The 27,548-nt window shown below is 43.1% G+C and overlaps 1 protein-coding gene across 10 annotated transcripts in view; it reads right to left on the reverse strand.

Moving 5' to 3' along the window:
- The window catches only part of SNX21 (sorting nexin family member 21), a 368,146-nt gene that overhangs the window by 19,714 nt on the left and 320,884 nt on the right, over positions 1-27,548 (reverse strand). For 4 of the 10 annotated variants that reach the window (XM_068263247.1, XM_068263249.1, XM_068263246.1 and 1 more), the window contains 3 exons: positions 23,975-24,048; positions 4,542-4,728; positions 2,138-2,292 (listed from right to left, as the gene is read on the reverse strand). In XM_068263247.1, coding sequence (XP_068119348.1) covers positions 2,138-2,292; positions 4,542-4,728 — 342 coding nt within the window. In that variant the 5' untranslated portion in view covers positions 23,975-24,048. Of the gene's footprint in view, positions 1-2,137; positions 2,293-4,541; positions 4,729-8,216; positions 8,418-8,874; positions 9,009-12,683; positions 12,830-23,606; positions 23,932-23,974; positions 24,175-27,548 lie in introns of those variants that run through there. The other 6 variants (XM_068263251.1, XM_068263252.1, XM_068263253.1 and 3 more) reach the window with 6 other exon arrangements.

The following is a 27,548-nucleotide window of genomic DNA, read 5'->3' on the forward strand; positions in this document are numbered from 1 at the left end:
TTGGGTGCAAACAGTGGGCAGGGGGGTGGGCAGGGGGGGATCTGAGGGGTGCTTTGGGCGATCAGGGGGCAGATCAGTGTGTTTGGGTGCAGACTAGGGTGGCTGCAGCCTGCCCTGGTGGTCCCTCGGACACTGGAACCACCAGGGCAGGAGGCAGCCTGTATAATACACTTTGCAAACATTACAAAGCGTATTATACACTTCCTATGCGGCGATCTTCGGGTTAACAACCCGCCGGCGCTTCCGATTGGCCGGCGGGTTGACGACGCGGGTGGGCGAAGCCTATTGCCGGAGGATGCGCGCGCATCCCAGCGCGCGATACCCTGCAACATAGTGTCCCAGGACCCGACGCCAATCTGCATTACGTGGTCCTGGGGCTGCCACTTTGCAGTCGCCAATGTGCAGTGGGTGGTCGGCAAGTGGTTAAGCTGCATTAATTGCAGCAGGACATCAAAAGGGTTATTTGCATATACCTATGCATGTCCAAGAATCCTCTGCATGGTACAGTCATATCTGATAGCATACATCCCTTTTGTGATTTTTTTTTTTCCGCCCATTAAACTGCTTTGAGTTACTTCGCGTAGTTTTAAAGGGGAACTGAAGAGAGAGGTATATGGAGGCTGTCATGTTTATTTCCTTTTAGACAATACCAGTTGCCTGGCAGCCCTGCTGATCCTCTGCCTCTAATACTATTAGCCATAGCCCCTAAACAAGCATGCAGCAGATCAGGTGTTTCAGTGGTTCAGACTTATAAGTCTGATCTGACAAGACTAGCTGCATGCTTGTTTCTGGTTTTAATCAGATACTACTGCAGAGAAATAGACCAGCAGGGCTGCCAGGCAACTGGTATTGATTAAAAGGAAATAAACATGACAGCCTCCATATACCTCTCTCTTCAGTTCCCCTTTAACATCAGCAGCTCTCGTGCACAGAATGCAATCGCGTCTGTCTAAAGATAGCTGAATTCCGTACATCAGCCATTTTAACTGGCACCTGACCTAAGGATCACTGTGAGCCAATCAAAGTGATCAGGAAGTGCAAAATGAAAAAAAAAAAAAAAAAAAAAAAAAGGCTCTGGTCCTTAAATGGGACAGAGCCTTAGATCTCAAATTACTGTTCTATATCAATAGATAAAGTTGCCATCATGCTGTTAGATTCTAGTAGGAGGTGTTGGAACCGTGTATAGTTTTACTGCTAAGTCCTTGCATTAAGGCTGCTTTCACAGTGAGACGTTACAGGCGCACGTTAGTGCAGCCTGTAACGCAGCTCCACCGCACAGTAATGAAAAATCAATGGGCTGTTTCACAGTGCCCACGTTGCGTTACATTGTAACGCAGCACATCAGTTGAGAGTGCTGCATGCTGTGCGTTATGCACGGCTAAGCCGCGTTAGACTGTGCGCACATGCTCAGTAGTGTTGGGGAGGAGTGGAGAGCGGCCAGGCACATGGCTAATTAATATTCACTGCAGGGTGTGACGTGCAGTGTTTACTTCCTGGAGCAGCCGCTCTGTGCGGCGATTGGCTGGGCGGGACCACGTGATGCCGCATGCGTCCAAGAGTACGCATCACGGACGCCAGAGTGAGCTGCACAACGCGGCTCACTCTGATGTCCAAATCAGAGAGCACCAGGCGTTGCGTTAGGGGCATGTTATGTGCCTTATATCGTCCCCTAAACGCAACGTCCTGGTGTGCAAGTAGCCTAATTCTAGACACAGAAAAACTGTTGCCTGGAATTTTATTTTGGGACAGTTTATTATGTGCTTGAAATTTCGTATGTATATTTTAGTATTCATGCCTATTGCTTTTCAACAAGGGTTTTTTTTTTCTGTAAACGTATGTCCCTACACACTTTATACTTGATACAGTGGGATTATACTGACCAAACACATACATAGATACAGTATGTAGTAGGCTTTAATGGTGTTCCTTCTGTGCAGCAAGTCTTCTTACACTCCTTTTTATATTCCAAACATGTTATCCTTTTTGGGGTGTCTCTTTTTGTTCAGTACTATTATGTATGGTCAATTATATAAACTATAAGTAGGCAAGCAAACTACACTTGCAATATTAGTACAATCAGCAGTTATTATTCATTGATGTCAGTAAGAAGTATGATACTGTTGCATGTTATACTCACCACATACTTGGCATGTACATCCCGTACAATATTAGCTTCTGTCACCTCAAAAGTCAGCCTGATGGGTACATTATGACCATGCTTACTCGCCCACGAGTCTCTCAGCTGATTTGTCAGCAGAGGTTGAGCATTCGACTCTTCCGGAGGTCTACTTTCTGTAGCAAGGAGAAAATATAGACAAATGGTTTATGCAGCCAAATACTAGCCTTGTGCATTGTATACTTTTTTTCATCTGGGACTGTAAGGCTCGTGTTTACACGATACCAGTGGGGCCGTGTATATGTATATATGGCAACATATCCAGAAAAAAAACATGCAGATTGGGTTTGTGCATTGTGAAAAATGGACTAACCTGGACATGGCTGAGACACACTTGGGTGAATGGGTCCATGTTTTTCCATAGGAAAGAATGGGGTCCATTTTGCATGCATGTTGGTGTGCTAATAACTCCAAGTTAATTAACATTTTATGCGAACTTGTCTGAGCTACTGCTGCAGCTGTTGCATATGATCAGTCCATTACCATGCTGAATATACATAAAATTAGCTTAAATTTAGCAAATTAGTAGCATCTCATTGGTTATCCCTACTTCTATAGTAAATAACGTTACCTTAGGCCTTGTTTCCATCTGTGCACTTCTGTCCAATTTTCAGCAACATGTATCAATCTGTAACATTGATATGCTGATAAAAAGCGGACAGAAGCGGATAGAAGCGCACAGATGGAAACAAGGCCTTAACAGGGGTATGAAATGCAATCACATAAAGGGACCAACATCAGAAACACAGGCCTCGTTCACATCATACGTGCTTCTGTGCGGATATGGAAGCGCGTATGATGTGCTGAAACGCAGGAACGGCAGAAGGGCATAGACTGCCCTTCTACCGTTCACATCTACGGGGCTGCGCAGCAGTATAATGTGCTGGGAAGCGCTTGCGTACTGCTGCTTGCATTTTGCCTGCACCGCAGAGCTGATCCCATCACTGTCAATGGATGGGATCAGCAGCGCAGCGGCGCAGATGTCGTGCGATCGGATGCGCTGCGTTCCGATCGCACAGCCATCTGCGTTGGCTAGATGTGAACGAGGCCTAAGTTGAGAGCCACATTGTATATTAAAACCTAATGCGGGGAGTCTTCGGTTAGCACTCTAAAACGTCAGGTGCATACCTGACTTTGGCCCCTCCACTGGTGTGCTCCTCTAAATGGGAAGGCAGCTGTTTTGCAGGATGCTTGCTGGCACAGTTCGGTGGTATGGGTGAGAATGGCAAAGATGCCATGCTTTTAAATGTGTACCGCAAATGTGCACAAACAATTGACCTATATGACATAACATGATAGGAGATGGGGAGGGTGCATGTATTTACATATAACAACTTAAAAAACTGTAAGGATGGGCACTATCTGTCACTTAAATAAATACTGTCACTGTGTGTTAAGCAACTTGACAAAGGCCAATAGGCCGAAACAGCGGGCTGTCGTTGCTCTGTATTGCTTTATGCTGCAATAAAATCCACTGAGCTATAAATACATTTTGTGGTGCCGGTCCTTGACAGATTGACCCCTAGGTACTGGGGTGAGGATTTTGGCACGCTATTTTTGAAAAGTTTTTGGTAGCGCTCTTGGATCCACATTTCTATATAAAAACTTTTAAAAAAAATTGTTGTAAGGATGGGCACTATCTGTCACTTAAATACTGTATATTGTCACCAGAAAATGAGTGAAAAAAAGATAAAATGGTACACATTTGAAAAAGCCAAAAATTACATGCATCTGCAGTGGCCTGCGGTCTCCATGGAAATATCAAAGACCACCAGTACAAACACAAGTATATACAGCAAGTATTATTTTCCACATTTCTTTAACTGCTTACAATCATGCAAATTTGAAGCTTGTGTCCAAATGCACATCAACACATGTCAAATCAGCTGAACCATAGGTGTCCAGTCATCTAATACAGGATGATAAATGCCCAAATCAGTTAGTTGGAGCACACTATGTGCTTTTCCAGACATTTTATAAAACATCCATGTAAACTAGACCTAAATAGAAGTGGTATCAATGCCGGTCTACCAAGAAAAGAGAGGAGGCAGACTAGGGGAGAGCATCTCATACATAGACAGGCCCAGATTGCCACAAAAAAGTCTACCCCTTGTCTACCTCCTAGCTTTCTGGTAAGTGAAATTAAATGAAATGAAAAGGAATTATGTACAGCTGCCAGCATGCAATGGAAAAAGCACATAACTATAGTTGTCTCATCTCTATATTAAGATATATATAATAGATATTTTAGGTTTTTGCTGCACTTTGGGTAGTAAGCAAATATTTATATGCATAAGTACACTTATACTTTATTCAGTATATCTACATTCCCCAAACTATATAGTACCACTTAGAAAACTAGTACCTGTTACATCACTACCGTCGGAACCCAAGCTGTCCTCACTCAAACTCAGGGTTCCGCTCAGATGCACTGACAATCCTTCTGCATCATCCACCAACTCTGCAGTCTCCGGCGGTTCTTCTGGTGGTCCAGGTCCTCTTTGCTCTTTCAAAGTGGAAGGACGGAGACGCTGAAGAAACTTGGATGCCATCTAAAACAAGAATTGTAATGTAAGTTGGGGGCTGGGTTGACCTGCACTATGGGCCACAAAGATTTTTGGTCTAATGCTAAAAATGAAAAATAGCTTGATCTTCCCTTCAGTACTACATCACATAACTGAATGGAAAAGACAGTGGTTACTGTATCACTACATAATCCAACATTTATCAGTATTTGCAGTTTTGAAAAAAGGCTCAGTGGCAAATTACCTGAGCATAAAGAAAAGGAAGCAGAGAATGATGGATCTTTTGTGTTACCTGCAGTGGAGCTTCACACACTTCAGCCATAAAAAGACATATTTACCCATTCTTAAAAAGCACTAAAGCCGGCTCATCCTACTGGTGACAAATGTGTGACAGATGACAAGCAAGGCACAGCTGTCACCAGGAGCAACTGGATGCAGCAAATGGAACTAAGGACAATGTCAACCAGGAGAAGCGGAGTACTGCAATCAGGTCATGGCAGAAATGACAGGACAACAATAACTAGATAATACAATGAAGATGAGAAAACTGACATCAGGCAACACAACAAAAAACTGCAGCAAGGAGCGCAAACATAGCACAAGCTAGCCCACAGTGGCTCCGCCTCAGCAAAGGAGAAGTCAGGAATAAAAGCAGGCAGAGATCAGGAAACACTAGACAAGCTAGAATATTTACCATGTGTAATGAAAGTTAAACACTCAGAAAGCCACGATAGACCTAAGTCAGGGATCCAGATTCAAGCAGAATGGTTACAACTAACCAAATTCAGCACTACATGCAGATGATCTGAAGGATCCTTCAGAGCCAATTTAGTTGTGTGATGAGAAGCTCGAAGTAGCAGAAAGCTCTTGAGATAGTTGAAGAATAATGAGAATGACTGACACAAGGAGCACAATGGGGTTGGGATGAGAATGAAGTACTTTGTTAACACAAATTAGCAGTACTCATGTCAGATGGTGAAAAAAAAAAAAAATAGGATGGTGGAGGTGGGATCTTTACTCTCAAGTTCTGAACAAACAGGTGAGGGACGGGTGGAGACATATTCAGGAAAACAGATGGCAGGGAAAAGCCCATATAGTCAATATCTGTCTCGATAACAGCGATAAAATAAACAGTCGTTAAATAACAAAATAAGGGGCTCTATGCAGTGGCTGCGAGACAGAGGATGATGGCTAGAAGCCGATTGCACTGGACCAAATTTAAAGCAAACTTGTCACTATATAAAGATTTTTAAGCTAGTGACATAACTATACACACTGGAAACCAGTGCTGATAGACACCTCTTCCACTGTAATTTGTACACAGACAAAGGTACTGTACATTGCACTGATGACACTTCAGTTTACTGTCTGGTTACTCAGCATGGCATTCTCATTTGATTTCTATAGAATGGCAAGGCTCAGTCATCAGACATGTAGGATTGTGTCAAGAGTCTTAATTATACACACGCGCGCAACCAAGGCTATGGAGTCGGTACAAAAATCTGCCAACTTCAACTTCCTCAGTTTAGGAAACCACCAACTCCAAGTACCCAAAATTGCTCCGACTCGTTGATTCGACTCCGACTCCAGAGCCCTGCGTGCAACAAGTCTTTTGAAAGTTGTCGGATGCCGTATCGGATGACAATTGTGCAATACAAATGTAGCCCAACAACAAGCAGCAAATATTGGACATATTGCCCGATTCATCTGGCGGAACAACTCAGATGACTGTTGGGCAGATATCTTGCAGTCGGCAACGAGTGTACAAAATTGTTAAAGCGACATTAGTCTACACAATGTGCACATGACATGCATAATGTTACTTTCGCTTGCGTGCGCAGTATTTAAATTAGTTGGTCGTTTGCAATATCGGTGTGCGGACAACGTCGTTGGAAGATTTGCTGTTTGTCTTTGACACCGGTAAAGTCATTTCCACCACATTGGTTGTTTGTTTGCGACATCTTTGTCTGTGCATGGATTAAAGGATACCCGAAGTGACATGTGACATGATGAGATAGACATGTGTATGTATAGTGCCCAGCACACAAATAACTCTGCTGTATTCCTTTCTTTCTTCTTTCTTTCTTTCTTTCTCTGCCTGAAAGAGTTAAATATCAGTTATGTGAGTGGCTGACTCAGTCCTGACTCAGACAGGAAGTGACTACAGTGTGACCTTTACTGATAACAAATTCCAACTATAAAAACAGTTTCCTAGCAGAAAATGGCTTCTGAGAGCAAGAAAGAGGTAAAAAAGGGGAATTTCTTATCAGTGAGGGTCACACCGTAGTCACTTCCTGTCTCAGGCCACAAACCCACTAGGAGCAATTTTCTGAGCGTTTTGCGATTTGAAAACTCTTGCTAATGTAATGCTATGGGTGTGATCCCACTTGAGCAATGTGATTTTATAAAAATCCACCATAGCAATGCATTAGCAAGAGCTTTTTCAAATCACCAGCGGTTAGAAATCGCTCCTAGTGGGTTTCTGGCCTGAGTCAGGACTGAGTCAGCCACTTACATAGCTGATATTTAACTCTTTCAGGCAGATAAAGAAAAAGAAAGGAACACAGCATAGTTATTTGTGTGCTAGGCACTGTACATACAAATGTCTATCTCATGTCACATGTCACTTCGGGTATCCTTTAATGCAGGACAAGTAGCTATCATAACCAAGCCATTCTCTTAATTCAACCCTGTCACCAGCATTAGTAATTTTGACTAGTGACAGGTCTTGCTTAAAATTGGATTAAAACACGGTACTGCCTTTCCCCACCATTAAACAATACAGTGACATTCACACCACCCACGGTACGATGCAGCACCATGTACAAAATGCATTTGGACACATTTTCAAGCAATAAGGTTGGCCAGCCCCAGCCTCTTGTATAGAGTCCACACTGGTCTTTAATAACTGGTCTGTAAACACTCCTGCCTGCGTGAACTAGCCCTAAATATTAACTAACAATGTGGATGCTATAGTCTTTGTTATAATTAATAAAGATCAGATATCTGTTATTTATCTCAAAAAAGTGGCCTTTCACTTTGTACCCAAATTTACAAATGCTCTCACAACTGCTCACGGAGTAGTGTCCCTGTCAAAGCACCACATACTGCGGTGTGACTACCCCCCCTCCCCCCCCCCACCACACACACTCACACTCAACTGTAGATCACCTATTACTTTACTCTGTGTTGCATGTAGCTAGACACTGACTTTCCACTTAGTGGCTAGTTAGTTTTTTCTGTTCGGTGTAAGGCCAATGACTTTCCTCAATTTGATATGTGGGGCAAGCCACTGACTTTCCTATCCATACAGAGGAAAGTCACTTTTAACTAGTGCCAAGGTAAGCAATACTCCACCAGCACCCCCCATTCACATCACTCTACTCAACTAGATACTCTAAGTTCCAGCATCAATGTCATGTTAGGGCTTCTGGCCCTGTGCACATTTTGAGATGCGGTGCTGTGAAATCGCCTCTATTACTGCTGGGAGAGAGTACTGTGCTCACAACACTTACCCCTTCATTTGCTGATGACTGATGAACAGGGGTGGGTTTCCGAGTAATTCCGAGTAGCAAGCTACTCGGAATTGAAATGGTAATGACCCGCTGATTACACAGCTGTGGTCCATTCCGCATCATAGGCGAACAGTGAGCACATTCCACTCACTATCCCGCTTCCTCCTTCCGGCTTGAAGGACACAGGATATGTGGAGAGCCCTTAAAGAGGGAGTAACAAATACAATAGGTAAGAGAGCATATGGTAGCAAAGGAAGTTGGTTTCTAGGTAATAATTTAACCAACAGTAAGCTTTTTGGCTTATAATAAGCCCTCATCGGACTTGGTTCCTGACAAAATCTGAAAAACACAGCTTATATACACTGACATACAGAGGAGAAACATTCTTTCGCAAACATAAATAAATGTAAGAGAGACACTGGTAGAGGAAAGGGGGAAAGGGGGAAGGTCGGCACTACAGCGGAATCCACATCCAGTGCAGAGGACCAGCAGGGCTACAGCAATCTCTTGTGTGGCACATGCAGCGTGCTCTGACTTGAATTTGGCAGGAGTCAGTAGGTAGAAAAAGAGTGCGGAGTCGGCACTGCTGCAAATTGTGTTTTAATCCACAAGTGGTGATACATCACATAGCATATAGCAAGAAAGGTTGTAAACATACCATGAAGTGGAGGCTGTTATAAGTGGGCTGGTGGTGGGTGCTGGGTGCGGATGGAGCCTGACGCCCGTTTCGCGCTATCTGGGCGCTTCTACGGAGGCTGTAATACAGCTTTCCCAGGCATCCTGGCTAAATTGATAAGATCAACAGTTTCCTAAAACATAACAGAACATAAAACAGACTCTGGTGATGAGGAGACATCATAAATCCCAAGTTCAAACGCGACTGGGCTTACTACATGCACCATTAGAATAGCTCAGGGTCGTTGGAGAACATTTTGAAACCTCTGGTCTGTAAAAGACCCATCTACATACAGGATACTACACACCTTCTGAACAAACTGGCGGCCATAGGCCCAGTGCCTGGAGACACCATTCTTGCCACTATGGATGTAGAGTCTCTGTACACCAACATCCCTCATAATGATGGTATTGCAGCCTGTAGCAAATATCTTCAAGGTTTGGACACACCTATAAAGCCAATTGCTGGACTGATGAGATTCATTCTCATCCACAATCATTTCACTTTTGGAGAGGACCTCTATTTACAACAAATGGGAGTGGCAATGGTCTCACAATTTGCACCGCAGTATGCAAATCTCTTCATGGCAAAGATTGAAGAAGAATACCATGATACTTGTCATATAAAACCCATGGCCTACTTACGTTTTATAGGCGATATCTTGATCATCTGGTCCAATTTCACATGAACTTCAATGCCTTCCATCCCACAATCAAACTGAAACTGAGCTGATCTCACAGGGAGATTAAAGCGGAATATAACCCTGCATTTCAACTTTGCTCTAAAACATTATTTACAGTATATTATATGCAACCAGCATTTTTTTTTTACTAGACCAGCATTGGAAGGGTTACACAGGGCTTTAAAGTTCCTGGAGATTTCTGCAGACGCATCCGAAGCTCAGATAGATACATTTATGTAAACAAAATGTAACTAAGTGTTGAATGTGACTCACTCTCTCTGACTGAGCTGGAGGACAGCCAAAGTGTGTAACATTCAACACTTAGATACATTTATGTAAACAAAATGTAACTATCTGAGCTTCGGATGCGTCTGCAGAAATCTCCAGGAACTTTAAAGCCCTGTGTAACCCTTCCAATGCTGGTCTAGTAAAAAAAAAAAATGCTGGTTGCATATAATATACTGTAAATAATGTTTTAGAGCAAAGTTGAAATGCAGGGTTATATTCCACTTTAAGTTTCTTGACACCACCATACAGATCAGAAAGAACAGCCTACAAACGTTTATGTACCGCAAACCAACAGGTCATCCCACATACATCAGGTATGACAGTTTCCAAAAGATTGCAAAAGAACTTCATCCTGTTCTAAACAAGGATCAGAGACTGGGAAAGATATTCCCTGATGCCCCCCCCCCCCCCACCCCACCACCTTGCATTCAAGTACAAGGCACCTTTTCCTGTGATTCATCTAATCTGGTGTACCTGATCATGTGTGCAAAATGCCCCATAGGAATTTATGTGGGAGAAAGAGGACAAGCTCTACATGATCGCATGAAACACCACAGGTTCACTATTAACAGCAGACAAAAGGGATATTAAAAAATATACTGATCTCCCAATACCCACACACTTTTGTTTACATGGACAAAGTGATTTTCTCGTCACTGTATTAATGGGTGGTTTCAAATCGGAAAAAGTGAGACTAACACAAGAAACAACATTTATAGATTGGTTCAAAACTGTAGATGATGGTTTAAACAAGGACTCTAACTTCTTGTGTGGGTACGATGGGTTTTAAATACTACAATTCTTTTTATTTTTTTGTATCTTTTCATTTTTTTGTTTCATATGCTGGTAAGGTGTTAACTGTCGCCATTTCTTTTCTTTTCTTTCTTGTGCGGGCAGAATGGTTTTAAATGCCACAGCTCTCTTTAGCTTAGAACTAATGGTGCATGTAGTAAGCCCAGTCACATTTGAACTCAGGATTTACGATGTCTCCCCATCACCAGAGTCTGTTTTATGTTATATTTTATCACAAATTCTTTCTGTTTTAAGAAAGCAAACTTTTGTTTTCCACGTTATGTTTTAGGAAACTGTTGATCTAATCAATTTAGCCAGGATGCCTGGGAAAGCCTCCTGAAGTAATAGTTAAGGCATCTAATTACATTTAGTTAGGTTTGCTAAAGAATGTTTCTTCTCTGTATATCAGTATATATAAGCTGTGTTTTTCAGATTTTGTCAGGAACCAAGTCCAATGCTTATTATAAGCCGAAAGCTTACTGTTTATTCATCTCTAAGTTAGCCAATAAATGGTATCATCCTGATTCAAAACTCCTTGCTTTTACTGATGGCTAACATGGTACAACACTCGTCTACTAGGTAATGAATAAATTGGAAAAGTGAGAAAGATGGGAAGAAAGTTTACAAGACACAAGCATGACCAAGATGAGGCCAGTTTATGTTGAGATATGTTGGCCTAGCTTTCTTCCACTTGACCACACGGACATCCTACTGGATGCCCTGTTCAGCTACTTTAATCCACACTGGAACCTGCTGTTAGAGGTGCTCCTTTGCCTATGGAATATGCCACATGAACATCTACCATCCGCTGGGACCATGTGACCAATCGCCTAGGCATAGTATGCTGCCAAGGACTAATTGAGACCATTCCATACGCCATACCATTTACTGCAATACACTGCACAGACAACATTTCATATTTTGGTGATGATGTGACTGGGTCCCAACCCCAGAGACTACCATTCATTACCAATTGGGAGTAGTGCTGGATCTGAATATCTTCTATCTAATAGCTTATTGCAACTTTTTCACTAACTGGTGCAGAGCTGCAGTTGGGTGCTGCACCAAAGAAACTTGGTCACCAATGAAAGTAGCGCTACCTATGGAGGAACTATTATTTGTTCTGTGCACCTAATAGATTCCCTTCTGCAGACCAGAGGCACTAGTAATATACATTTTATCAGCTTATGGAAGTTTGCTACCAAATGAACACTCTGTTTGAACCTCAAGATTTACCGGTGGCACTACACATTTTGCCATTTTGGAACATTTGCCTATTTATTGCAGACTCAGGTTTAGATTTTGATTGCAACCAGACAATACCAACCAGGCAACCAAATCAATTGATTGTGGCCACAGGAGGTCAAGGGGGCCCATAAAGATGTATTGCCTCTATTCATGTAGTGCTTAAGTTAAGCCTCATACACGCGGTACAATCTTCCATCAGATCACCGGTGATCTGATAAGAAATTGCAGCGTGTGTAGACAACCAAATTGTTTCCAATCGATTTTGCGATCATTTATGCGTTGATAAGTACCCAAAATGGATTGCAATCCGATCGAAATGGTCGTAAATTATCTAATAGATCCGTCAATCTGACAGAAAATTGAACCATGTGTACCCAGCTTAATGCTGGGAATACACAGTTCGTTTTCATTTCTCTTCTCGATCATTTTTGCCGCTTGATTCTGCAGTCGATTCTCTTATCTTCTGCTCGTTTTTCTTATCTTTTTCCATTCACTTCTATCAGAAATCGAGCGGCGAAATAATCAAAAGGGAGATCGGACATGTCGGAAACAATCTATCGAACCATCTAATCACCTAAAAAACGAACCATGTATGCCCAGCATAACTCTTTCAGTCTGTAAATACCAAGATCTCTGCAGCAAAGCTTTGCTACAAAGATAAGAAACTATGCACACAGGCACGCCATGCCGTGCCACGCCCCCCTCCCCTTCAGTTCAGGCTGGGGGCTGGGAAGTGTCTGATCTCATACTAACTTGCTAGCAAGAGAAGATTGAAGTGTACCAGTGAAATAGATCAGTAGTTAACTTTTCCTCCATTATAGCACCATCATTTGGACAATTTGCTCTGCTCAAAAGCCTATGAGTTCTGTTTGTGATGTTCGCAGTTGATTCCGATCATTGCTGAACCTAGCCTTAAAATTATTTTTCTTTCCATTAAAAGAGTATTCCTATGAATGAAAGCACACGATTGGTCCAGATAATATCAGTGCATCAACTACTTTGCCTAAAGCAAATTCCATGGCACACAACGTGGCTTTCTCAGAGGCTCAAGGTAATGACATTTCTATAGTGCGTGGGAAACGAATCAATCAATCAAATCTGTTAAAATATGATGCCAAAAGGTCTATCCAAATGTGTCAAAAAAAAAAAAATTTAAAAAAAAAGCGACTCAAGCAACTTGCGATATCAGTTGTGTTTCTGTTTCCAGTTTTACTGGCCTGTTTTATACTTAATATTTGAATTAATAATTTAATGAGACAACTGCTATTCATCACAAACTGTAAATAGGTAAACCTCTGGTCTGGTCTAAAAACAGGACTCTCTGGTCAGGCTGATGCCGGATTACATACATGTCATTAAATTTACATAACCTTGGTGCCCAGCTTTGAATACTTAAATTGTGGCCCAGGCCTGTCTGTCCCACATTGAGCTAGCTGCGCACATACATTCACCCAGCTCTCTCATTACATCAACCCTTCTCCCAAGCTAGCAGCCTGAATTCCTTCTACATTTCTCACCAGCCTACAACAGATGAAAGGGGCATGAAGAAGCACTAATTACTGGGTAAGGGGATACAGAAAAACATAAGGACTGAAGAAGAAACACAGAGAAGTGCTATTTATAGGAAGAAGGGGCACAAAGGGGCTCTAATTACCGAGTTAAGTGGCCACATACTGGCACCAATAACAAAGGCAGAGAGGGGCACCAAAAAAAAAGGATGGGTAGAAGAGAGTTGGACATAGGCACACTAATGATGTAATAATAATTCCAGTATTTGTATAGCACTTTTCTACTGTCAGACTCAAAAGCGCTCGTGAGGCGGCCACTAGAGTGGACTCAGTAGGCAGTAGCAGTGTTAGGGAGTCTCGTCCAAGAACTCTGTACTCAATAGAGGCTGGCTTACTGAACAGGAAGAGCTGAGATTTATATCTATGGGCCATATGCAATTCACTTTTTCACCTGAGTTTTCTCCTAGGTGATATTTTTACAATTTGTAAATAAAATGCCTTTTAAACCCCCAAACAAAATACAAAAAAAAAATTTCACCAACTTTTTGCTACTTTTTCTATTGCAAAGTGCTAAAAAGTTCTTTTAAATTGAAGATGAAAATGATCTCCTAGGAGAAAACTCAGGAGAATAAATGAATTGCATATGGCCTTATGTCTCCTACATCAGAGGCAGAGCCCTTAACCACTACACTATCCAGCCATGTAAGGTGTTCAGCGTTTGAACAGTCTGTAGTTGAACCACTGCATGGCAGCAATATGGGTGGAAAGATGCTGTATGTTCTGGGTTCTCAACACATGGTATGGGCTCAAGAAGTACTTGCACTTTTCCCAGTCCACCCATTTTGCATTTTGAGATTTATTTATGTTTTACCAATTCTTTTAAACAATCCTAGGGGGTACTTGGGCAAAAAAATATTAACCTCCCTGGCGGTAAGCCCGACCTACGTTCGGACTAGCCGCCGGAGAGGATCGCATGGCCCCGGATGTTTTTTTTTAAAATAAAATTTGTTTTATATGCTTAAGCTAGCACTTTGCTAGCTAAGCATGCCCCCAAAGGCATGCCCCCAAAGTCCCTCCGCTCTTCCCCAATCCCCCCCGATCGCCGCCGTTATATGTACCCCCCAGGGATCCCGCAATGGCGCAGCCTCCCAATCAGCTCTAGGCTTCGCTATAGGGAGGATCGGGACTGCGCATGACGTCATGTCCGATCGTCGCCATAGCGACGACTGAAGCTACATGGTGAAGCTGCGGCTCTCACGGGATCGCGGACGGGTAAATATTGCTGGCGGCGATCGGGGGGATCACAGTGGTGCCGGGGGACTTGGGGGCCACAGTTAGCTAGCAAAGCGCTAGCTTAAGAAATTTATCCAAATTTTATTTGAAAAAAAAAATCTTCCCGCAGACGCAGCATCGGAAACTGCGTACCGCCAGGGAGGTTAATAAAGGTGAACATGTTAGCTTGAAAATAGTATGTCGCATTAAGGTAGAGTTTGCATGGTGCATTTTCAAGCTGCATACAGAATTTGCATAACCCTGCAACAAGTCAGAAGAATTTGTATTTCTCTGACCGGGAGTAGGGATTACTGGGGAGACTTCTGCTTGTCCAGCCGCTGCCCCTCCCCCTTCCTTCTCCACGCCCAACAGAACAGGTTGCTTGACAAATAGCAAAGCAGTGTATGTGCAGCAATCACTCTGAATGATCAGAACAGATGATTGTATCTGACTATTTTAATCTAGCATCAGTACACAGATTACTAATTTTGTGTTTTAGGCAGAAAATAGCCATCAACAAAAAAACAATGCAGTTCCCTCAAACAGTGTCCATTGGTCACACCCCCGCAGTACACGGAAATAGGCCTGTGGAGTCGGAGTCGAGGCAATTTTTGGGTACCTGGAGTCCAACTCCGACTCCTAATGGGCTTAAACTGTAATTAAAATAGAAAATATGATAAAATGTTCTATTTCTCAGTTAATAGTCATCATAAATAAATTTAGACATATAGTAATAGCTGTGCTTAGTCCACAAAAATGAAATAACCCAATCAAAAAATAGGTAGGTACTTGGGCTGCTTCAATAAAGCAGTCCCTGTATGTTTAAAGTCAGATATACATATCTGATTGTGACTGTATATATAATGTGTGCACAGGAATCTAAATATATATATATATATATATATATATATATATATATATATATATATATATACACACATACGCTAAATATCAGCTATGCTGTAACAATAAAGCCTGATGTGTAGCTGTGTCACTAATAGAGATGGCCAATGAGATGGAAATAATTCTGCGTTGATGCTGGTTTATGCAAATGTACGCACTCCCTTTGCTCATAAAATGAAATAATTTGATATGTTGTTAAAATTTGGTTTGGTGACTACGAATTAAAGGGTACCTGAGAAGGATGAAAAGAAAAGTTTTATACATACATTGGGCTTCCTCCAGTCCTCTTCAGGCTAATCAGTCCATCGCTATCCTCCTCCGCCACCTGGATCTTCTGCTATGAGTCCTGGTAATTCGGTCAGTCAGCGCAGTCCGACCGCGTGCCGCTCCTACAGCCAGGAACATTCTGCACCAGCGCAATAGTGCTGCACAGGTATAGTACGCTCCCAGTGGCAGAGTGTGTGCAAGAACCTGGACCCATAGCAGAAGATCCAGGTGGTGGAGGACAGCAAGGGACTGATTAGCCTGAAGGGGGCTGGAGGAAGCCCCAGGTATATATAAAACTTTCATCTGTCTAATGGTGGCCATACATGGTACAATAAAAACTTTCGATTATCCCGTTTATTCGATCTAGATGATCGAATTTAAGTTGAAATTTTTTTTTTTTTTCGATCAAGAAATTTGAACAATCGAGATTCGAGAACAATCTGATCGGACATGCTGGAAAAATTTTTATATTCGATCTAACGGAATAATCAAACTAAATAATCTAATCGAAAAAAATGAAAAATTGTACCATGTATGGCCACCTTTAGGTTTACTTTAAGTTACACAGTAGTATTATACTCTACATATGCACTCCCCACAGAGCTGCAGGGAATCCACCGAGAATGTTGTGCACATTGAACACAGAGGTGTTGTCTATCAGCCATAAACCTGGTTCAGATTGTACATGAAGAATGTGTAATAGAGGAAGAATAGCCTAATTCTCCTGCAGAGTACCTGCACATCACTCTTACATGTACCCACAGTTATATTGCCTAGGGCAGTGATGGCTAACCTTTCAGTGGCCGAGTGCCCAAACTGCGACCTAACATCGACTTATTTATCTCCGAGTGCCAATGGGGGGGGTTGCGCCGCCCCGAAAAATGGGCGTGACCATGATATTGTATGGGCAGAGCTAACTTAATGATGTAACAGCGAGGCATAAGAAAGCAGTGTTTCCGCCATGATGTGGTGAAACGAGGATTCGCATCATGGGTGTGCAGAAACTGTATGATGCTATTTATACCCGCCGTAACCCCAAAGCAGCAAATATAGCCAACTATGACCATTAACCCCCTTGGCGGTATGAAAAATACCGCCAGGGGGCAGCACAGCAGTTTTTTTTTAATTTTATTTTTTTTAAATCATGTAGCGAGCCCAGGGCTCGCTACATGATAGCCGCTGCTCAGCGGCATCCCCCCAGCCCCACCGATCGCCTCTGGCGATAGGCGATCAGGAAATCCCGTTCAAAGAATGGGATTTCCTGGAGGGCTTCCCCCGTCGCCATGGCGACGGGGCGGGATGACAGCAACGTCATTGGGAGACTCGATCCACCCCTTGGCGCTGCCTGGCACTGATTGGCAAGGCAGCGCAGGGGTCTGGGGGGGGGGGGGGCGCGCGCCGCACCGGATAGCGGCGATCGGGCGCGCGGCGGCGGCGATCGGGGTGCTGGCGCAGCTAGAAAAGTGCTAGCTGCGTCCAGCAAAAAAAAAATTATGAAAATCGGTCCAGCAGGGCCTGAGCGGCACCCTCCGGCGGCTTACCCCGTGTCACACACGGGGTTACCGCTAAGGAGGTTAAGGGCTCATTCACACTATGTGCTGCGCTGTCAGTTTTGACGCAACGCACATAATGTAGGATTCATATGGTAACATGAAAGTCAATAGACTTTCATGTTACCATTCACACTACAGGTGTGCGTTCCCATGCGTTACGTGTTAACGCATCTGGGAACATTTTAATGCATACGTTTCCCCGATGGGTACAGCTGCCGATGTCCACGCTTTAGCGCACCACAACGTGCATTCCGTGCGATCACTGTGCGTTGGCAGCGCATGCATGAAATCGCATTCGTGCATACGTTCTGTAGTGTGAATGAGCCCTTAATAATAAATGCAGCAACAGTTACCCCAGACACCAGGAAATAAACGCAATGTGTGCAACATTTCAGCAGAAAATAATGCAATGTTGGTAACATTTCAGCAGAAAATCATGCAATGTGAGCAGGGCTGTGGATCAGTCCAAAAATACACCGACTCCTCAGTTTAGGATTCCACCGACTCCGACTCCTCTAATTTGCATATTACAATCTTGTTGATTGAAAGTATGTAACATGAAATTCGTCTCTAAACTGCCAACGCTTAGGAATTTTAAAAGACCACTGAAGTAAGAAGGATATGGAGACTGCCATATTTATTCCCTTTAGTCATAGACTAAAACTAGTCCTTGGTAAGAGTACTTGTAAAAGGTACAGACCGGAACAAAGAACATCTATCAGGCCCTAGGCAATGTAACTGTGGGTACATGTAAGAGTGATGTGCAGGTACTCTGCAGGGGAATGAGGGGATTCTTCCTCTATTACACATTCTTCATGCACAATCTGAACAAGGTTTATGGGTGATAGACAACAACTCTGTTCAATGTGCACAACATTCTCAGTGGATTCCTTGCAGCTCTGTGGAGTGTGCATATGTAGAGTATAGTACTACTGTGTAACAAAGTAAACCTGAGACAGATGAAATTAAAGTTTTACACATACCTGGGGCTTCCTCCAGCCCCCTTCAGGCTAATCAGTCCCTCGTTGTCCTCCTCCGCCACCTGGATCTTCTGCTATGAGTCTAGTTAGTTGAGCTAGTCTGGCGAAGTGCGCATGCACACACTCCGCCGCTGGGAGCGTACTACACCTGCACAGCACTACTGCTCAGGTGCAGAACGCTCCTGGTTGTGGAAGCGGCATGCGACCGGACTGAGCTGACTGGCTGAATTACCAGGACTCATAGCAGAAGATCCAGGTGGTGGAGGTGGACAGCGAGGGACTGATTAGCTTGAAGGGGACTGGAAGAAGCCCCAGGTATGTATAAAACTTTTCTTTTCATCCTTCTCCGGTACCATTTAATTCGTAGTCACCAAACCAAATTTTAACAACATATCAAATTATTTGATTTCATGAGCAAAGAGTACATTTGCATAAATCAGTATCAACGCAGAATTATTTCCATCTCATTGACCATCCCTATTAGTGACACGGCTACACATCATGCTTTATACTTACAGCATAGATGTTATTTAGTATATATTAGATTCCTGTGTACACATCATATATACAGTCACAATCAGATGTGTATATCTGACTTTAAAAATACGGGGACTGCTTTATTGAAGCAGCACAAGTAACTAATTTTGATTGGTTTATTTCATTTTTGTGGACTAAGCACAGCTATTACTGTATGTATAAATTATTTATGATGACTATTATCTGAGAAATAGAACATTTTATCATATTTTCTATTTTAATTACAGTTTAAATTCATTAGGAGTCGGAGTCGGTGCATTTTTTCCCGACTCCGACTCCAGGCACCCAAAATTGCCCCGACTCCGGCTCCACAGCCCTAAATGTGGGCCACATTTCACCAGAAAACAAACGCAGTGGGCCACATTTCACCAGAAAATAGACGCAGTGGGACACATTTCAAGAGGAAATAAACGCAGTGGGCCACATTTCACCAGAAAAACGCAGTGGGCCATATTTCACCAGAAAACAAACGCAGTGGGCAGCATTTCACAGGAAATAAACACAATGTGGGAAACATTTTAGCAGAAAATAAAGTGGGCCGCATTTCACCTGCAAAAAAAGTAATGTACTCACCTGACAGAAGTCTTCTCTCTCGGCTGGGCTCTGGCGCGCATCTCCCCCGAACGTTCCTTCTGCAGTCTCCTGCGCTGCCGCTGACAGGCAGAGTGCAGGGCTACGGGAAGATGGCGCCCAAAGCCCTGTACTGGAGACACAAATAGTCTCCAGTAAAGGGCTTCGGCAGCCATCTTGCCGTAGCCCTGGACTGCCTCCCGGGAGACTGCGGGGCTGCTGGCTATGAACTGGCGCGGCGGCGTCTAGTAGACGCTGCAGCCAGTTCATAAGCAGCGGTGTCGTGCCAGCAAATTAGGCTACACGTGCCGTGCCCGGCACGCGTGCCATAGGTTCACCACCGCTGGCTAGGGCCTGATCCATGTTCAGTTTGTGCATGAAGAATGTGTAATAGAGTAAGAATCCCCTCAAACCCTGCAGAGTACCTGCACATCATTCTTACATGTAGCCACAGTTACTTTGCCTAGGGCCTGATAGATGTTCTTTGTTCCGGTCTTCTACAAGTACTCTTACCAAGGACTACTTTTAGTCTATGACTAAAAGTATTAGAGGCAGAAGATCAGCTGCCTAGCCAGGTAGCTGGTATTGTTTAAAATGGACTAAATATGGCAGCCTCCATATCCCTCTCACTTCAGTTGTATTTTAAAATTCCTGAGCGTTGGCAGTTAAAGGGGCACTACAGCGAAAAACTGTAAAATTTAAAATATGTGCAAACATATACAATTAAGAAGTAGATTTTTTTCCAGAGTTAGGCTAATTTCACACCAGGACGTTGCGTTAGAGGGGGCGTTAAGGTCGCATAACGTCCCCCTAACTCAACGCCTGGTGGTGCTGGATCTGGACGTCAGAGTGAGCCGCGTTGTGCAGCTCACTCTGGCGTCAGTGATGCCGTGATGCGCACTCTTGTGCGCATGCGGCATCACGTGGTCCCGCCGGCCAATCGCCGCACAGAGCGGCTGCTCCAGGAAGTAAACACTGCACGTCATAACGTGCAGTGCATATTAATTAGCCATGTGCCTGGCCGCTCTCCGCTCCTCCCCAACATTACTGAGCATGTGCAAGCGTCTAAAGTACTGCATGCAGTACCTTGCCTTGTGACGCAGCGTTACAATGTAACGCAACGTCCGCACTGTGAACAGCCCCATTGATTTTTCATTACTGTGCGGTGGGCTGCGTTACAGGCTGCTCTAACGTGCGCCTGTAACGTCCCACTGTGAAACCAGCCTAAAATGAGCCATAAATTACTTTTCTCCTATAAAGCTGTCACTTACAGTAGGCAGTAGAAATCTGACAGAAGTGACAGGTTTTGGACTAGCCCATCTCTTCATAGGGGATTCTCTGCAAGGCTTTTATTCTTTATAAAGATATTCCCTAAAAAGGATTTAAACAATGATGCTGGACAGCTTGCCTGCTTCCTACACAGTTTTTTGGCAGTTGGACAGAGCAGTGCTTTTGAAAACAAATATATCCCTGAGAATCCCCTATAACGAGATGGAATAGTCCAAAACCTGTCACTTCTGTCAGATTTCTACTACCTATTGTAAGTGACAGCAACATAGGAGAAAAGTAATTTATGGCTAATTTTACTCTGGAAAAAATGTACTTATTATTTAGTTTGGGTCACCCTAAGCTGCTTGGTTAGGCCTGGTGCACACCAAAACCCGCTAGCAGATCCGCAAAATGCTAGCAGATTTTGAAACGCTTTTTCTTATTTTCCTGTAGCGTTTCCGCTAGCGTTTTGCGGTTTTGTGTAGCGGTTTTGGTGTAGTAGATTTCATATATTGTTACAGTAAAGCTGTTACTGAACAGCTTCTGTAACAAAAACGCCGGCAAAACCGATCTGAACAGGCGTTTTTCAGAGCGGTTTGCGTTTTTCCTATACTTAACATTGAGGCAGAAACGCATCCGCAATCCAAAAAAATGCCTCACCCCGGGAGTATGCGTTTCTGCAAAACGCCTCCCGCTCTGGTGTGAACCACCCCATTGAGATATATTGACCAAGCGTATCCGCAGCCCCAAGCGGCTGCAGAAACGCCAAAAAAGCCGCTCGGTGTGCACCAGCCCTTATTCTGTTATTTGTATATGTTTGCACATATTTTAAATTTTACAGTTTTTCGCTGTAGTGCCCCTTTAAGAGATGCAACAAAATTGTAATATGCAAATTAGAGGAGTCTGATTCGGTGACATCCTAACCTGAGGAGTCGAAGTAGGTGTTTGTGTACCGACTCCACAGCCCTGCACAGAAACACAATAAATAACATCCAGAAAGACTATATTTTATGAGCTTAAAGAGAGACACTGAAGCGAAAAAAATTTATGATATTATGATTTGTATGTGTAGCACAGCTAAGAAATAAAACATTAAGATCAGATACATCAGTGTAATTGTTTCCAGTACAGGAAGAGTTAAGAAACTCCAGTTATCTCTATGCAAAAAAGCCAATAATCTCTACGACTTTCAAAGTCGTGGAGAGGGCTGTCTTCTGACTTTTATTATCTCTACTGTAAGTGAACAGTATTCTTTTTCTCTGCCAGAGGAGAGGTCATTAGTTCAGACTGCTTTGAAAGAATCATTTTGAATGCAGAGTGTTGTGTAATCTGCACATATTAGAGAATGATGCAATGTTAGAAAACACACTATATACCTGAAAATAAAAATATGAGAATATTTTCTTTACTGCTAATCTTCTAGTAATTATTCATAGTACACAACCAATTCATTATATCATATTTTTTTTTTTTTTTTGCTTCAGTGTCTCTTTAAGTGCAATTTTTATGCAGAATGCAGTTTGTATATGTTTTTCACACTCAGATGAATGCAGTTTCTATATGTACACTTGTATCGTACAACTTCTCATACAAACAATGCTGTGTTGTTCGTGTATTTATTTATACATGAGAAGTGATACGTTGTTTGTCCTGGGACAAGACACTGTTTTGTAAATTCCCCTTGTATCTAGGGCGCAGGTTTGTGCCAAACTCCAGGCCAACAGAAACAAATGGATCACAAAGAGAAACACTGACAAGAATACCACAGCAGTAACAATATACACTCCTCTATACGCATAGTACGGTTATTTTGCATTATGCCAACACTGAACCATGAGAAGCAGCGGAGTAGTTACGTCGTTTTGATGACACATTTAAAAAAAATTAATCATATAATTATAGAATAATTCTAGACTGGTGCTATACAAGTCCTTTTCAGTCTGTGCCAGCTAAGAATTTCCAAAAATGACAGTAAAAATCAGACAGGCTTCACACTCCACAGTTACATGCCATGGGCGGTGACAGCGGAGCGGACATGAATGAATAGCATTGCTACAGTTCAAAATGTTAAAAACGCACCTGGAGCAAAAAAAAAAAAAAAAAAAAAGACTGAAAACAAGTGTGTATTATTAATACTTACCTCTGTAGTGGAAATCTCCTGGAAAGTCCAGAAGTGTCCCCAATCCTCCTACATCGTAGCCTTACGCTATCCATTACTATACATAATGACATGGGAACACCCAAAGCATGAATTTCTTGGGAGATTAAGGTGGCCATTAGCAGTAAAAACAAAAATTATCAGATGCAATCTTTTGACACAATTTTTAAGATAAAAAAAAATAATCGGAAGGAAATTCTCGTTTTCTCCCATAAACAGGTCGTTAAGGGCATTTTCTCGCTTCTAATTCGATCATACAATCCAACATTCATAAATTTCCTAAACCAATCAACTATAAAACCATTTTATATCTATTTTCACCACACACTGCAGTTTTCTGTACAATGTCATCATAAACATTGTGTTGAAAGATCGCATCTGATGAAAAAAAATTGTACTGTTAATGGGCACCTTTGAACCATGAAGGGTGGCGTTAAGGCTAGTTGCCCCCGAGGGTTCTGTGTGAGAGTAGGGAAGAGGTTGTGTCATAGTAAAATATCTGTAAATACTGATATTTTACTATGTGCATGAAGTGGTAGAACATCTGTACTGCCGCTATCCTACAAACTCTGCATGGTGAATAGGTACGTACTGGACTATTTCCCAAATTACATTTTAGAATACCGGTATGTATCATGAAGAGAAACAACTGCATTTTATCTAATCAGTAGAGAAAAATGTTATTACTCAGGCTTATTCCTCAGAGCAGGGAAACAAATGCGAAGTAGATAATACTTTTGATGAGCTCTATGCTGGGCAGTCAGCCTGTAAACAGCATATTTTACTAAAGATCCCAAAATCAAGTTAAAAATGATGAACTGTTGAACTGCTGAAGCAATCGCATCACAAGGATCAACTCTGAAAAGTAAACTTCTATTGAGACGTGTCCAGCTGAAGCTCAGTGGAAAGTCAGACCAGCCTGTTGCCAACTTGCCACCCAGGCACTGACGTCTCTTCCATAGCCCTGAATAGCACAGCATCTCCATATCACGGCAGATGCTGCTACAGTAATATCCCCCACCCTGCAGCAGCAGCACCCACAGCCTTGAACTTACTTCCGTTCCTCTGGGAATGCGTCTCCTCCAGTACTTCCGCTTCCGGCTACTGTAGATTGACAACTGAGGGGAGGCTAGAGGGGGAGAAGAGATGAGAAGGGGAGAGGGGTCAGGGGTGTGGGAAGCTGTTAGGATTGTGGGAATTGAACGCGCACTAATAAGGTTACATCTCCCTATAGTTCCCGTAGTTCTAGCTGAACTCGTTGGTGTGGCCAGAATGAATCACGACCTGGAGTTGAGCAATGTGTTGTTGCCCAATATACTTTAATTACACGTTGTTATTAATGTTGTATCAGTGACACAACGCTGTTGAACCTGAAAAATATGGCGTGGATGCAGTCATTGCAAGTCTTTAATTCAGTTTACTAGGTCAATTACTTTACTGCATGGGCTCCTAACATTTCCTTAGTAAACAAAATTCTGCATATGCAATCCAGGGCTGGTTCTCACATGAAGCAAGGTGAAACAATTGCATCAGGCACAGAGATTATAGGGGCAGCATGTGTGTACTGTGTGTTTACACTAACAGCATTCAGAGTAGGAGGTGAGAGGACAGCGAGGTGAAGAGGTCATCATTTAAAAGCAGCTTGTTTTGCTGTGTGAGGAGTCTGACAGTGAGTAGGTTGGGGAGAGGCAAGAGAGCAGCAGTGTTTCATTTGACTTGCACAGAAGAAGGTGGCACTGCTGTCCTGAATAAAGAGGAATGGAGGACAGCCAACTGTCTGAGTGTGAGCAGTATGTCACAGACTCATAGCTAGTCAGTGTGCTATTGTGTTGAGCTGCAGCATGTCATGTGAGAGCATTAAATGAAGCAGAGTAAATTGTTGGGTGCTGTGTGATCATTCAAAATCTCTGGGGGGCATCACAAGTTTGCCTCAGGCACCAAAAAGTCTGGAAACGGCCCTGGCATCATCCTCTCCTTACAGATGTCTGCTAAACTGCTTTATCCTCTATACGGCACCCGATGTTGATAAGCATTTGGAAGCGTACAAAGTAGACGTCACTTGGTGACGCTCTGCTGTGCACTGCTCTGCATTAATGAAATAAGAGAGAGAGAGGTCAGGACCGCAAACCGTCTCAAAACAGCCCATGGGCCAGGTGTTGGGGACTGTTGCATTGAGGGAACATGAAGATAGTTAAAAAAAAAATGTTGCTTACCCGGGGCTTCTGCCACGGCCTGCAGCTGCACTGTGCCTCAACGGGCCTCTGGTACCCCACCGCACAGCGCAATTTCGGTATCGACAACTTTTAAATCGACAGCCACTGCTCCTACACGGCCCTGGCCGTGCATGTCCTGGTTTGGGATTCCAGTATCAGGAGCATCCTGCGCAGGCACGGTATGAGAAAATCTCTACTGCGCCTGCGCAGGATGCTCTTGGCGACGGGAGCCGAATGAGGACGTGCACAGCCAGGGCCGTGCAGGAGCAGTGGACAGCGACTGAAGAAAGCAAAAAAGCCATGGCGGAGCACCGGAGGATCGTTGAGGACCGGCATGGGCACAGAGTGGCTGGAGGGAGCTGATAGAAGCCCCAGGTAACTTTTTTTTTTTTTTTACTATCGTCAGGTTCCCTTTAGGCTTTGTTTACAACTAAAATCGAGTGTTTTGCGATTTTGTCAGTGATCACCCCCCCCCCCCCCCCGGTGCTTACCTGCGCACTACGATTTTGTATACATCGCTTTTCAAAGCGCTTTTGCAGAGCGATTTGTTTTACTTCCTGGCGCACATCAGGAAGTGAACTATTTGACCTGGAAAATAATAAATACAATGTATTTATTCTTAAAAGCGTGAACGCAATTGCCGCACAAATCGATTTTGCGAGTGTTTTGCGTTTTTCCTATACCTTCCATTGCACCAAAATCACCCTAAAAATGGTACATGCAGTGCTTTGCTGAGCGGAAAGCCGACGAATCGCGCTGATATGAACCATCCCATAGGGATTAATTGCACAAGCGTTTTTAGGGTGCCGGAGCTGAAAAAATGCGCAGAATGCCCTAGGTGTGAATGAGCCCTTAAAGGAAACATTCGGCATTTAAAAAAAAATCTGATTTACTTACCTGGGGCTTCCTTCAGCCCTTGGAATCCTATATGTCCCCACACCACTAGGAATCCACATTCTCCTCTCTGTTAATCCCTGCACTGGCCCCCTATCTGCTTCAAAATATTTTTTAAGCTTTTGTGCCTGACCTACAAATCTGTGCATAAGACCTGCCCACCTACATCTCTGAGCTCGTCCACAGATATATACCCACCCGACCCCTTTGGTCCTCCAATGCAGTGGTGTAGCAATAAGGGATGCAGAGACTGCGACCCCACTGGGGACCCTGGACCAGTCAGAGCACATTAGGGGCCCTCCTTCATCCATCTGATTCGCTTTTTATTGGTGCTATGCTGGTAATGAACACCTCTATCTGTGCATTGCATGGTGGTAATCCTTAAAGAGGAACTCCAGTGAAAATAATGGAATACAAAAAAAGTGCTTCATTTTTACAATAATTATGTATAAATGATTTAGTCAGTGTTTGCCCATTGTATATTCTTTTAAATCCCTGATTTACATTCTGACATTTATTACATGGTGACATTTTTACTGTTGGCAGGTGATGTAGCTGCTGCATGCTTTTTTTGGCAGTTGTAAACAGCTATTTCCCACAATGCAGCAAGGTTCCCAGACAGGAAACTGCCAGGAGTACCACAGTCCTCAGAGTTTCTTGTGGGAGGGGTTTCACCACAATATCAGTCATACAGCGCCCCCTGATGGTCTGTTTGTGAAAAGGAATAGATTTCTCATGTAAAAGGAGGTAACAGCTACTCATTGGGATAAAGTTCAATTCTTGGTCAGAGTTTATCTTTAACAAACTGTTTCCTTACTCTAAATGCACCTCTCTGATACTGCAGCGGTCTTTGAAGGGTTTTGGGGCTTCATATCAATACAGTGCTTGGGGCCCCATGTAAAACTCACACCGGGCCCCAAGATCATTAGTTACGCTACTGCTCCAATGACCTCCGCCTGACTTTCCCACGCATTTCTCACCCCCGACCATACCTGCAAGATCTCTCAAGAACTACCCCCACCCTATGGAACTCCTTTCTACTGGCCATCAAACTTGCCACCTCCATCATCTCGAAGCAAGCCCTCAAAACACATCTCTTTAAGATGGCCTACTGTAGTGCTATAGCTTTTATGCACCATATTGTACTGATATTGCTATAGTAAGCCATCTTGTATGTGAATCTTTTCATTCAGATCTGTATATTGGTTCATTTGAGTCCGGTGGACTTCTTTAACACTTGTTTGTCAGAAAGTAACACAGATGGGTCTATGAGTCATATGTTACTTAAAAAGCACCATTATATGAAGTGCTTGCATATAAGGAATGTAGCACTGATCTGACCCATGATTTAAGACTCTTCATTTATGACCTAATGGCCTCTTAATGTATGAAGTTAAGGGACATTAGGATATTTTTTAGGCTATAATGCATGACTATGACTTTAGAAATGGGTCGTAAATCTAGTAGTTGTATTCCAGAGTGAATATCTAATTGTGTAGATGGGCGGATGGTCACATGAAAG

This window comes from Hyperolius riggenbachi, chromosome 12, assembly GCF_040937935.1.
Source record: "Hyperolius riggenbachi isolate aHypRig1 chromosome 12, aHypRig1.pri, whole genome shotgun sequence".
In the NCBI taxonomy this organism is placed as follows: Eukaryota; Metazoa; Chordata; class Amphibia; order Anura; family Hyperoliidae; genus Hyperolius; species Hyperolius riggenbachi.